Source organism: Ctenocephalides felis, unplaced genomic scaffold (assembly GCF_003426905.1).
Source record: "Ctenocephalides felis isolate EL2017-DRISC unplaced genomic scaffold, ASM342690v1 CF-g0.4_SCAFFOLD_02725, whole genome shotgun sequence".
In the NCBI taxonomy this organism is placed as follows: Eukaryota; Metazoa; Arthropoda; class Insecta; order Siphonaptera; family Pulicidae; genus Ctenocephalides; species Ctenocephalides felis.
This window is the reverse complement of record NW_020538879.1, coordinates 14,618-28,532: the sequence shown is the minus strand read 5'-3', so window position 1 is coordinate 28,532 and position 13,915 is coordinate 14,618. Positions and strand designations below refer to the sequence as shown.

The 13,915-nt window shown below is 31.3% G+C and overlaps 1 protein-coding gene across 1 annotated transcript; it reads left to right on the top strand.

Moving 5' to 3' along the window:
* Nucleotides 1-1,832: 1,832 nt before the first annotated feature.
* LOC113381243 lies at nt 1,833-2,309 on the top strand. The gene has a single exon (XM_026620206.1). It carries the CDS (start codon nt 1,833-1,835, stop codon nt 2,307-2,309), a length of 477 nt encoding a protein of 158 aa, XP_026475991.1.
* Nucleotides 2,310-13,915: the final 11,606 nt, after the last annotated feature.

The window sequence follows — 13,915 nt, the reverse complement described above, 5'->3', positions numbered from 1 at the left end:
TATATATATATATATATATTAATCTACTTATTATATAAATGTTCCATGCTTTATTTTAGCTAATCACGAAAGCAAGAAATACCACATGGTAGAATTTGAGGATGGCCTGAGTATAACACCAAGAAATTGGATTAATTTCTCAAATAAAAACGGCTCTCTGGCCGCGATTCAAGTATGATCTTGCTTTCGATAAGGCTGTGGAGAAAATGGAGAAGGTTAGGAGCCTGCCCCATTTTATCCATTAAAAAAAATAGTGACTTCTTGTGAGTGAGTGAGTTCAAATTAACATTTTAAATAAATATCATGATGATGATCAATCTATTACATAGATACATATATAATTATATAGAGGATGATGGGAAAGCTAGAAAGCGGCAAAAGGAAGCTGGTAATGCATTCAGATGTTGGTTCTGAGTACGAAACAACTCAGCAGAGGAGAGATAGGGCGAAGGTATCATCGCATGGTATTTGAAATATATTTTTTTTATAATGCTGACATTTCACGCTGCTGCTAGCTTATTTACCGCCGGCGCCTCCATCTGTTTCGAAAGCAGGCCTAAGCAAAAAGGGTCAAGATTTTAACAATGGTAATTAAGCTTTTTGTACACTGCATGGTATTTGAAATGTTAAGTTACAAGTACAAATATTTTTTTTAATTCTGACATTTTCACCCTAATAGCTTATCTACCACCTGTGCCATCTTCTTACAAAAGCAGGCAGCAGCAGACAAATTGGAAGGAACAAAGATAACATTGGGCGTAAGCTTTTTGTATACTGCATGGTATTTGAAATATTATGTTACTAGTACAAATATAATTTTAAATTGCTGGCATTTCTACCCTGCTAGATTCAATTGGCGTAGATATTTTTGTCAGGGAGATAACTAAGATGCGATTAACCATGGTGGGTGTTGTGGAGCACATGAAGGAAATGATGTTGAGAATGGATTCGTACCAGTCTCCTAAGGCTGTCATGAGTAGTGACATGGGCCAGATCAAGGAAGTTTTAAAAATTGTTCCACTATGTCCAATGGACGAACTTCAAAATGTGGAGGATAGTCTAAGAAACAGGATGTGAAAATACAACTGGTAATCACAAGTTCGCGTAAATGTATTTTCATTAGTTAGCTTTATTATAAACTAACTTTATTTTTAGATTTTGTATTTGGCTAGGACAGGTGGCAAAAATGCCAAATCTGTCACAGTACAGTTGTTAAAATTAATATTTGATGATGGCTTGGATAGAGAGAAAACGCAAATATTGCGAGCTTGTGCTGTGCGAAGTCATCACTGGTAATTTATAATTCTTATGTTTATGATATGTGTAATTATGAATAAAACTTACATATAAATAATTTCAGAAACTGTTGTAAAGAACTTACCCAATGAGACTAAGTTTGCCATCTCAGAGGCTATAAAAAGCTGGCTGAGGCATGCCAGTGAACGCTATACAAGGTATTTTTGTGAGATGTGTATTATTAATTATATATATATATATATATATACTATATATATATGTTATATATATATATATATATATGTATAAATTGTTGAATCAAATATATCGAACGGGTGAATGGCCAAAGGACTTTTGGATGTCACGATGCTCTCAGAAAAGCCTAAAGCGAAATAATGCAGCGACCACAGGACTATCAGTTTAACTTCGCACACCGGAAAGGTTCTGGCCAAAAATCTTACGAGGCGACTCGAAAATAAGATTGAGCAGCACATGAGCGAAGACCAGTTTGGTTTCAGAACAGGAAGAGGCACCAGGGACACTATTGGAATACTGAGAATAATGTCGGACAGTTGTCTCGACGTTAACGAGGTCATATGCTTCTGTTTTATAGATTGGCAGAAGCTTTTGACAGAGTCAACTTGAGTATGCTAATGGAAATTTTAAAATCTATTAACGTCGATTGGAGGGATCGCAGGCTGATCCAGAAAGATACAAACAGCGTTGAAATAGGCAGAGGAGTGCGGCAAGGATGCTGTATGTCACCGATCTATTCAACCTGTACGGAGAATGGCTCGTCAACGAGGCACTTGAGGGGGCAGGAGATTTTTCGATTGGAGGAGAAGAAGAATCACCACCATGAATTACGTGATGATCTAGTAGTGATATCGAAAAACCAAACCAAGCTACAAAACATGATGAACCGAATTGTCGAAGTGGGTAGAAGATACGGAATGGAAATCAACATAGACAAGTCGAAAGTGATGAGAATCACAAAAAAAAATAACCTCCTGAGGATAACAGTAGAAAAAACGAGAATTGGAAGACGTGGATCACTTCAAATACCTGGGTAGCACACTAACCAGAGACGGATACTGCACGAAAGAGATCAGGACAAGGATCGCAAGCGCCAAGGCGGCATTCACAAAGAAGAGAACGCTACTAACGAGCAAACTGAGTCTTGACTTACGGAAGAGACTAATAAAGTGCTACGTCTGGAGCATAGCTCTGTACGGATCTCTGAGAAAGGTCTTTGACATGGACTCTGAGAAAGGTCGATAAAAACACCTCGAGAGTTTTGAAATGTGGTGCTGGAGGCGAATGGAAAAGATAAAGTGGACAGACAAAGTAGCAAATGGAAGAAGTCCTGAGAAGAGTGGGCGAAGAAAGGACTACTGAGCACAATCTGAGAATGAAAGGAAAATGGATCAGACCTCTTTTGCAAAAAGAGTGCCTCCTACACGACGTCGTCGAGGGCAAAATAGAAGGAACAAAAGGAATGGGAAGGAGAAGAATGCAGACGATTAACCACTTACGCGGGAGAGAAGAAAATACAGGAAACTGAAAGCCGAAGTGCAGGATCAGGAAGCATGGAAACAGAAGTTTGGAAAGGAAAATACATGAAATAAAAAATGGGGATAGGGAATAGTGCTAATGGGATGAAGGGCAAGGAAATCATTTGTTGTGGTGGCTCTCACACCATGGACCTGCCTTCGGACGACTACCATTTTATTATTATTATTTTATATATATTAATATATATATATACGGTATATAATTAATTTTTTTTCTATTTCAGGAGAGGCAATCAACCATCGAGCAGGGACCGATTCCAAACTTATTATATTTTAATCTGGTTTTAATAAAATTTAAATGACATTGTTTATATTAAATTTCGTTATTTTGTAAGAAATTATTTCAGAATTTTAATAAAATTTACTTTGTAAAATTGTGTTCTCTTATTTTATTTTTAATCCAAATTTATTTTTCATCTAAAAAGTAGAACACAATCCGTAATTAAATCCCATTCATGTCCGGTTTATGTCCGGAATATTCCGCGCAGGATATCCTACAGAATGTCCCGTAGGTGCGACACATTAACATGTTTGGATAAAGTCAGGATAAGCCGGATACCCGTATGGTAGGCATGGACATACTGGGATCCAGTATGATAAAATTTCTCAAGAAAAATCTCTACTAATGTCACTGCTTCAGAGTCACGTGGAGAAACTTTATTTTCTGATCTAGCATCAAACGCAAATTTAGCTGAGAGTTCTTTACTTGCTATGATCCAAGTGTCCGAACCCAAGAAATGGTTGAAAAGTTAAACGATAAATGACTCAAAAAATCAAGTAGAAGAAGTTTATTTAAGAGAGTCATTTTTTATTTATTTATTTATTATTTATTTAATTATATAGCCCACAGATTTCTCCAAGAGGACTCAAAATACAATTATTATACATAATGAATAACAATTAAAATTTATACAAAATTAAAATATATAGTTAGTAACATAAAATGGTAAGATAAAATTGCATATAATGCAGAATGTAACAATAATATTTATAAACAGAATAAGAAAATAATGAGATATTTGAAAGAAAATAAAAAGATTAACTTGTGCAGATGGAGATTATTTGATTAGGTGAAGTGTTGTGAATGTCTATTTCATTATTAATTAAGTTAAAGTTAGAGGACATAAGTAAAATTGGCGAATTTAAGAGAGAATTAGATTTAGGGGTAGGATAATTGAAAAATAATTGTGAACGCGAAGATAGCCTTGGAACATTAAAGGATAGTTGGTTGAGAATAAGAAGACAGTCTATAAAATTATTGCAAAGCTTAAATAAGAACATAATTGTACAAATAAATCGACGTGAGGCAAGGGAAGGAACACCAAATTCTTTTAGTAAAGTATTGTGGTCAAAGCCACGTTCAGGGTAAATTTTATATGTTTTATAATAAAGGTATTTTAGAAATTTTCGCTGAACCTTCTCTATCGCATCAGAGTTGTTGATATGATGAGGATACCAAATAATCGAACCGTATTCTAATTTTGAACGTACAATAGAATAGTACATGCAAAGAAGTGCATTGGTAGACTTAAATTGTTTACAATTTCTTAGTATCAAACCTAAAGATTGATGTGCTCTATTACAAATATCAGTTACATGATCTGTGAAAAATAAACCAGAATCAAATAGAACACCTAAATCGGAAATTTTATTACATCTATCAATGCTGGTGTTAGAAATTTTATAATCAAAAAGTATTGGAACGTGCTTATGTGTAAAACTAAGAATCTTGCACTTAGATATATTTAGATGTAATTGTTATAGATACACCAAGATTGGAAAAGGTCAAGTTGAGACTGTAAATAAGCAGTCATCAATAGAATTTATTTTGAGATATAGTTTCAGATCATCTGCAATAATAAATGTGGACAGCTAATAGTATCAGAAATGTCATTAATAAAAATAATAAATAGTAGTGGATCAAGAATGGATCCCTGAGGAACTCCTGAACTAATATTTTCAATGTTGCTCAAGAATCCATTAAGATAGACAAACTGCTTGCGATTATGGAGATAACTCTTAAAAAGTGAATAAGTGAAGAATTAATACCAATCTTAGATAATTTAGTAAGAAGAATGTTATGATCAATTTTGTCAAAAGCTTTACTGAAATCAGTGTAAATAACGTCAACTTGTCCATTGTTGTCAAGATTCTCAGCTATATTTGTTTAATACAAATTAAATTTGTTATCGTAGAACGGGCAGGCATGAAACCATGTGATTAATAGAAATAAAGTTCTAACAGAATGAATTAGTTCTCTATAAATAATTTTTCAAATACCTTAGCAAAGTTTGATAATAATGATATCGGCCTGTAATTAGTAATGTTGATGTAACACCTTGTTTAAAGTTGGAACTAATCATGCAATTTCCAACAATTTGGAAAAGTGTTTGTACGCAAAGATAGATTAAATAAAAATGCAAGTGGATCAGATAGAGTAGATGAGCAATCACGTATAAAGAAAGATGGAATACCATCAAAACCAAATATTTTGGAGTTCTTAAAACTTGCTATTGCAAGTTGCACAGTACTAGAATCAATTTCACCTATATTAATCATGATTCTATCATTATGATCAAATACAATGGGTATGTCAAGTTTAGGCTGATAAACACTAATAAAGTAAGAATTAAATGCATCAACAATAGCATCAGGAGAATCATAATATTTGTCTAGATAGCACAATCTAATAGGAATAATATTAGAAGCAGTTTTATTTTTTAAAAAAGACCAGAAATATTTTGGATTAAGCGATAGAGAATTTTCAACGTCAATAATATACGAATTATAGGCATCTTTAATAAGTGTTTTTATTAATTTCCTGTACAATTTAAAATTTTCATAATAGAAAGTGATATTGGTTAACTTGTATTTGTTATGATAGTATTTCTTCATTCGGAGGTTTCTAATAATATCAGAATTAAACCAAGGCTTAAATTTATTGGAAGCAAATTTTTTTGTTTTAGGAACAAATTTATCTAATAAGCTATAGATTGTAGCGTAAAAAAGATCACATGCATCATTAATGTCAGAACATGTATACAAAGAACTCCACGATGTATTCAAAATTTCCCTGTAAAGATTAAGATAATCCGCTTTGTGGAAATTATAATGATAGTTATTTTTATTAAATTGCAAAGTATTGGGTGTGGAAAAAAAAGATGTAAGGGAAACAGAAATATAAAGAGCAGGATGATAATTGTCCTCAGGTAAAAGGGGTTCGGTATCATGAATTATGTTGCAAAAGTAAGAACAAAACACTAAATCCAACAATCTGCCACTGATATTGATAACAGAATTATATTGGTTGAGACCAGATAAATTAATAAAATTATAGATAAAGTTACATTTTGCATTAGTAAGATTATGAGATAATTGATCGAAATGTGGAACATTGAAATCACCAATAATAAAACATTTTGTCAGGAACATAAGATTCTAGTAGATCAAGGAAAGCTTCAAAATTCTCAGTAGATACATCAGGTGGAACGTAAACGGTCAATATTAATATGCTTGAATTCTTGAGGATACACTTGCAGCCAACAATATCAATCATTGGAAGCGATTCACAAATAAAGTTCAATTTCAAAAGTTCACAAGTAATATATTTTTTAACTGCAAGAAGTACACCACCACCACGATATTTATTGTTGATACCATAAGTTATCACATCTGAAACATTCAGAGTTGTGAACATCGTTCCTAAGCCATGTTTCAGAAAAAGCGACGAAATCATAATCAAGATAACTAGATGCGAGCAGGCAGTCAGAAATTTTAGTGTTGAGTCCACGAACATTTGATAGTAACATGTAAAGACATTACTATCTGTGGGCGTAATTAGTTTAAAGAAACAATTCGAGGAACGCCATTAATGTATTTAATTTTAAGATTAACTTCACCTTTTTCTCGCGTTCAAGTAGCTGAGCTTTCAGTCTTTGATAATAAAGTTGTTGCCTTGGTGTCCGATCTTCAGTGATAATCAATTCTTGAAGGGCATTATCCTTAATTTTCTTGCAGTTAAACAAAATCTCTTTGGTAAGTTATTATCCTTGAAGATAATTTTAAGCGGTCTTGGCTTAGTCCTTTTCGAATCATATTTACCCAATCTTAATAGTTCGAAGCTCGACGAACACAAGGTACTCCTAATGAAGCTTCAAATATATTGTTAATCATATTTGTATCAACACTTTTATCATAATTGTTTACGTCATTAAGAGGCTCTTTGGCATTATATATTATGATATTATATGAACGTTTATTGCGTTCAGAAGTCTCTTGAACTAATGCTTCAAATTGTTTATCATCCAGAATATTATTGTTGCAAGACCTTTGATCTTTTAGTGCAGCAATTTCTCGTTGTAGCTGCATTAAACATACTCTTGATATCATTAAGGTCATTACCGAGATTAGCACATGAATTGCAATTCCACATTATTCCTTTTTTTGATGATATTGCTCGAACATCAGCCAAGCTCAAGTTCACGCATGAATACTTAAACTTAGTTTTGCACGAAATACATGTCACCATGTCAAAGGCAACTGCAATACTACAGCATGAACACGTATTTTCCAAATTCATAATTATATGCTTATTTCACTTATATAAGCGATGTTCACAACAATATTCAAGAATTTTATGATTAGAAAAATACTTAATATTAAATTCAAAATTTTATATGATTTTGACAATGATGTTTTTTGTTTTTATAATCATGTTTTTTTTTTTTTTATTTATGAATATAGAAATCCAGGAAAGTGGTTATTTGCCAGTAAAACAATGCTCAACGTCATGGCCTAAATCAAAACAAAGTCAATCAAAGTTTTGGGAAATCTGATAAGAGCTACCCAAAAGGCACAAATAAAACATTATTTCTATATTTCATTTCACTCGAAAATCAAGTAACGGCAAAACATTGCAGATCGCTAGTCCACTCCATTTTTTTTTTTCAAGATAAAGTTTATTGTTTTCCACGGTAGACTTTTTTCACATTTACAGACACAGGTAGTAATGAAAGAATGTTGGGCTTGAAAGATTGGAGGCGAATATTGCAAAGACATGAACAAAGCCAAGGACACATGAAATGCGTGATTAAATGGATAGAATTATATAAAGGAATTAAATACAGAAAAACAAGAGATAAGGATAATAAAGATCCATTAAAAAGTAATGTATATATATATATATATATATATATATATATACACATATATGTATGTGATGATTTCTATTAATTGTCTCGGGTCAGATGCAGAAGCATTGTTTCAATATTGTCCCAAAACAGAATCTCAATTATTTTAATTATTACTATGAATAGTTTATAAAAAAATAGTAGTTTTGAATTTTGAATGTTTGGGACCTTTTTTTATGTTTTAGTTTACATATTATTAGTATTATAAGTTTTTGCTCATACAAATAAATGACTTGATGTTTAGACTATATCTATAATGAAAATACTTTTTTAATGTAAGTTTTTGTATATATTTATAAGGCAATAATTTCGGTTGGTTTATGATAGTAAAATATTTTATGGTAAGTCATTTCAATTATATATTAATATTAATCGTGTAGTAACAATTTACCCACGGTAATACATCGAGGATTATTTTAACATTTGATGTACGAGTAATCATAGATATGTACTGTATATTGCAAAAACTTATAAGTTGCTTTCTAAGCTCTAAAAGTTCATGGTGAAAAATATGCAACAGTTCGAGCATGAGAGTTGTTAAAACAATAATTAAATTAATAAATAGTAAATTTATTCTTGACATTCAAAAAATTTAACAAAGCCCACAGTGCTGGAGCAAATTAAAGGAATTTCAATGCATTTATTTGAAAAAAATTGCTTCGAGATACGAGAAATTTAACATACGAGTGTACTTACGGATTAAGCTCGTATGTCGAGGTACCACTGTAATTTTATATGCTTATATATTTATTTATTATTTTTGTTTTGTAGATTTCTTTCAAAGGATAATAAATAGTCAGATACTACCTATATACGAGTATATAGCTGTAAGTTTTTTTTATATCCTATTCATAGAATACGCTATGATTATTATTTCATATACTTTAGTACCATGTCAGATCAAAATTAATAAAAAAAATGATAATTTAAGAAATGCAGATGAACATATAGAATTCTGATACAATGTATACACATAATGTATATACGTATATGATACATTCAATGTGTATACATATACGTATATTATACAAATATGATATATTAAATTTGTTATGTGATTAATTAATGTTAATAGAAAAATATAACTCTGTCACAAAGTTTAAGAAATAGAGATTCGAATGTCTAAGTCAGTTATTGATGAAATTATAAGAAGAGTTCAAAAAGCAAAATACTATGCTGCCTTGCTCGATTTTACTAGGGATGTCAGCCGCGTTGAACAAATGTTCATAATTTTAATATTTTGTAATTTCTCAGCAGTGGAAATAGAGAAATATTTTTGTTGGTTTCCTTGTGAGAGAGAGCACATAACAAAATCAGCATTACAAGAATTAGACAGAAATGGTCTATATATCCAAAACAGTCGAGGATAGGTGTAAGAGAGTGGCGCCAATATGGTCGGTATTACTGAAGGTAATACAGAAACAGAAAAATTTACGCCGTGCGGATGCCACAGCTGGAATTTACTTTTAATTGATGACGTAAGTGTTCTGCAACAGCCAATAAGTTTTTTTGGCTTTGTTAATAAAATATATGTACTGTTTTCTAAATCAAGCAAGCGTTGGGACATCGTAAGAACCAAATTAATATTTCAAAACCTCTTTCTGAAACGCAATTTCTGCAATTTGGTAATGTTATCGAATGTGTGAATGAGATGTTAATCGAAGCTAAATATTCTGATATGTAGCCAACATTAAAAATGTTCACGATTCTGAATATAATCTCTATATGAGAGTACTAATATTCGTTTTATATAATTTTCGCTCAAATTTACAGCTATATAGTTACTGGCGGAATTGATAGTAGTGATAGCAGTATTGATAGTGGCTTTTCGGACTATATTAATGATATTTCATTTGATGATGAGCCAAATGACCAAATATGCCAAATAATAGACTTGATGATGAGCCAAATCGTAACAGGCAAAACATTCTGAAGAAATTCGATCATGGGAAATTAATTTTTAAGGTGAATCATCAACCATTTTCAACTACATCATTTGTTGGCAATTTTGAAAACATATGGATTAAATGACATGCCATCATCAGCTAAAACTATATTGAAAGCATCTCAGCATATACCAATATCAATGAAGATGAGTACTCGTGAAAGTAAGGGACAATACGTACATTTTGGCATTGAAAAAAATATTATCAATGTTCTGGGAACAATGCATAATGATACTATTATAAATAATCTAATAGAGTTAATGATTAATATTGATGATCTTCCATTACATAAAATGTACTTCCAACCAGTTTTGGCCTATATATTAAGAGCCATATTTTTTAAAGATAGTGATATAAATCCTTTTCTAATAATAGGCATTTTCTATGGTGGTAGTGAGAACCATAAGGATGTTGAAACTTATTTATCACAATTTATACATGATACAGAAATAAGTTTTTTACTATTAAAATTGATTACTAAAGTAAGTTTTTCACTATTAACAAAATTAACAAAATTTGTTGCGATGCTCCAGCAAGAGCTTCTATTAAATGCATCCATAGGCCATACTGGTTATTATGGTTGTGAACGGTGTTCTGAAAAAGAAGTGTACTTTAACAGAAAACTAATATACACTTCTTTGAATGCCTAACTAGGAACATTCATTTATGAAATACACAAATACAAAACATCATTCTAATATCTCACCACTCTTAAAAGCACATGCCGTTAAGCCTAAGTATTATTCCTGATATCCCTTTGGAATACATGCATATGGTATGACTGAAAGTAATGAAAAGATTATTAAATACGTGGGTAAAACATAAGAGTTAATGATGTGCTTTAAGCCATGCATTTATATCTCATAAATATCAATGTCTTTAAGATATATCAAAAACAGATCCATGTAAATTTCAGAGAAAACCTAGTGGATTAAAAAGGACCTTGAAAAATGGAAAGGAACAGAATATAGATTTTTTATGCTATATATCGGGCATATAGTACTAATAATTTATCTGCCCACAACTCTATACAAACATTTTTTATATTTTCACTCTGCAATGAGAATAGTATGCTCAGATACTCTGATAGAAAATTATGGCACATAAGCTTTGAATTCGATTCGAGAAAAGCAGCACAGAGTTAATTTTTTCAATGTAATGATCGATGCGATTATAGTCGACACTGAATGTCGATTAAAAGCACTCAATCAATATTATGAGCAATATGATTTTATTTATATCAAATAATACTATATCAAAAAAGACTTTCTCAAATATTGTAATAATTTGGGAACATTACTTCGACAAAACGACACAATGACATACAGCTATTCGAATTTTATGTAGAAATGCAACTATTGTAAAGAAAATGAATTTGACAGAGTCTATAAAAAACGCAAAACAATCCTTTCAGTACATAAAAAAAAAATTTGGAAGATATATACCCAAATGCTTATATCGCAATTAGAATTATGAACACTGTTCCAGTTAGCACAGCTTCCACTGAGAGAAGTTTCTCAAAGTTAAAATTGATTAAAACATATTTGAGAAGCACGATGAGCCCAGAAAAACTAACTGCATTATCTATCTTATCGATTGAATCCGAAATACCGGCTAGTATAAGCTATAAGAAAATCCATCTTTGTTCTACAATGAGTCAATTGAGCCTAAAAAATCTTGCAATATTGTCAATAGAACAAGAAATTACAAGTGATATAATTTTGAGAGCATTTTACACATTTTCGAGAAAGCTATAAGAGTATATATTATATAAATATATTAATGAGTGCATTCAAACCAATTTACTCTGTGTATTAATTAATATTGATAAATAACTTAATCATTTATTTATGTGTATTAATTTATAAAAACCACTATTTGATTGACTTATAATAAAAAAATCCCAGGTATGCCACTCTGCAAACCTGATGCAGTCCTGTTTACAGGAGATAAAGGGCATTTGTACTTATTTATTTCCTGTATTGAATTTAAGGTTTTCAAGTTGATTTCGTAGGCAGGTAAGAATGCCGAATTTCCGTGCTCCCTTAACACGCAGGATTTGCTTTATTTTCACTTGTGAGTATTTTTGGAAATCTTATACGAAATGAATATATCTAGTTATATCGTAATGTATTTGATTTATATACCACCAGTATTTTCGAAATGATCGAAATCTTAGTAGTATAAGTAGATGATAAATACAAAATTTAAAATTTCAATTAGTTTGAGGTAAACTGAGTTGCTTTATACTTTTTGTTGCCAAAAAAGTTGTAGATTTAAAATTAGGTCCAAATTAACAATTAGACCAACGTTTTGTAAGTTAAAAAATATTGATTAAATGATTTACCATTAGATTTGTAGCATTATAAAGTATATTATAAGTTATATAGTTCTTTTCTTGTTTTGTTTAATAAATTTATGAACGTTTTCTATTAATAGAATTTATTACAATTCCTATTTAAGTATTGAAAAAACATGTTGATAATAAATATGTTGCCATACTTATTCCCTCCAATCAAATAAGTAAAATAGCCCACAATAATGATGTTACAATAGATGAAATTGTAACAAGCGCAAACGATAGTGTTCAAATCTCTTCATAATTTATTCGAAAGTTAATTTTTTCGCTAACGAATATATATCAAAATAATTTACACGACATAAGCAGTTAGTCATATTTTTAATTAAGCAATATAAAAAATCGTAAAAACCAATAACGCCGTACATGAGCATGGTATACTGCGCTAAAAAATTTAGAATTTGTGGTGAAAATCACGATAAGAAAGACTGATGTATGGAGCAGCAATAGCCAAAAAAGTTTTCTTTTATTAGCAACTAGTCATTTTGTTCTAAAAATTAAATTCATTAGTTATAGCAACAACAGAACTCGGAGAAAAACATATGTCACAAAATATTGCTCTTAATAATTGTATGCAAATCTTTGATAAAGTTATTGTTGTGACTGATAATGCATCGAATTGAAGAAAGTTATTATTTTATTTTTAAATAAAAAAATTCTCGTGCGTTGAACACACATTGAATTTACAAAAGAAAATGCGAACTTAATACCGCAATCCCAAAATCTAGAGCTATTGTAGCACATTTTAAACATAGTGTGAAATCGTCATGTATTCTGCAAGAATTGCAAAAACAAATCAACTTAGATTACTAAGAAGATATATTTAAAAAATTATTGAGGGTTAAAGATGCGCTATGCGCAGCTTTGCCTATAATAGATTCTACTTTGCCAAACCTGCGTTTTGCTGAGTGGGCAATTTTAGAATATTGTGTGAAGATTCTACAGCCATTGGAAATTGTGACTAAAACGATCTGCCTATCAACCAGGATAATAGTTCAATCATAGTTCAATGCATCAGGCTGATCTGCATATACTGATGATGTAAAACGGCGTATGTCGAGATAGGCGAGCTCATTTGAATTATGTTAGAGAAATGCTTCCTTATCTTCACGCGTCAGGACATTTTCATTACTCTAAAGCTGCGCAGTTGTATCTACAATATATGATTCAATTGAACAACTCTCTAAATCCCAGTGTTCACAAAATTCTAAACAGATTTTTCACGGTCAGGCGTTCTAATAAATTTAATTGTGGAACTTTGACGGATATGGTGATTAAGCAATCAATGATGAAGTCTATAATGAAGACAGATGGAGGTCTTACTCAGGGAAGAAGTACACAAGAAAGTGTCAGTAAATAGGTGTTTGGCATGCATACAATAAAAACGGTGTGCGAAGGATTGGAAAATCTCGTGTTGAAATGGATACAACAGACCAGCACGTGGATGCAAGCAAATCTCGTGTAAAGTGGGATTTTTGTGTAAAATTAATAGAGTGATTTTATTAGATGATCCTTTTCCTGTAATTCAAAAAATTATGCCCATAGCTAGCTGAGTGATCGACAATAATACAATTAATTGTTATAATGCTCGTGAAGAACTTGCTTCTGTAT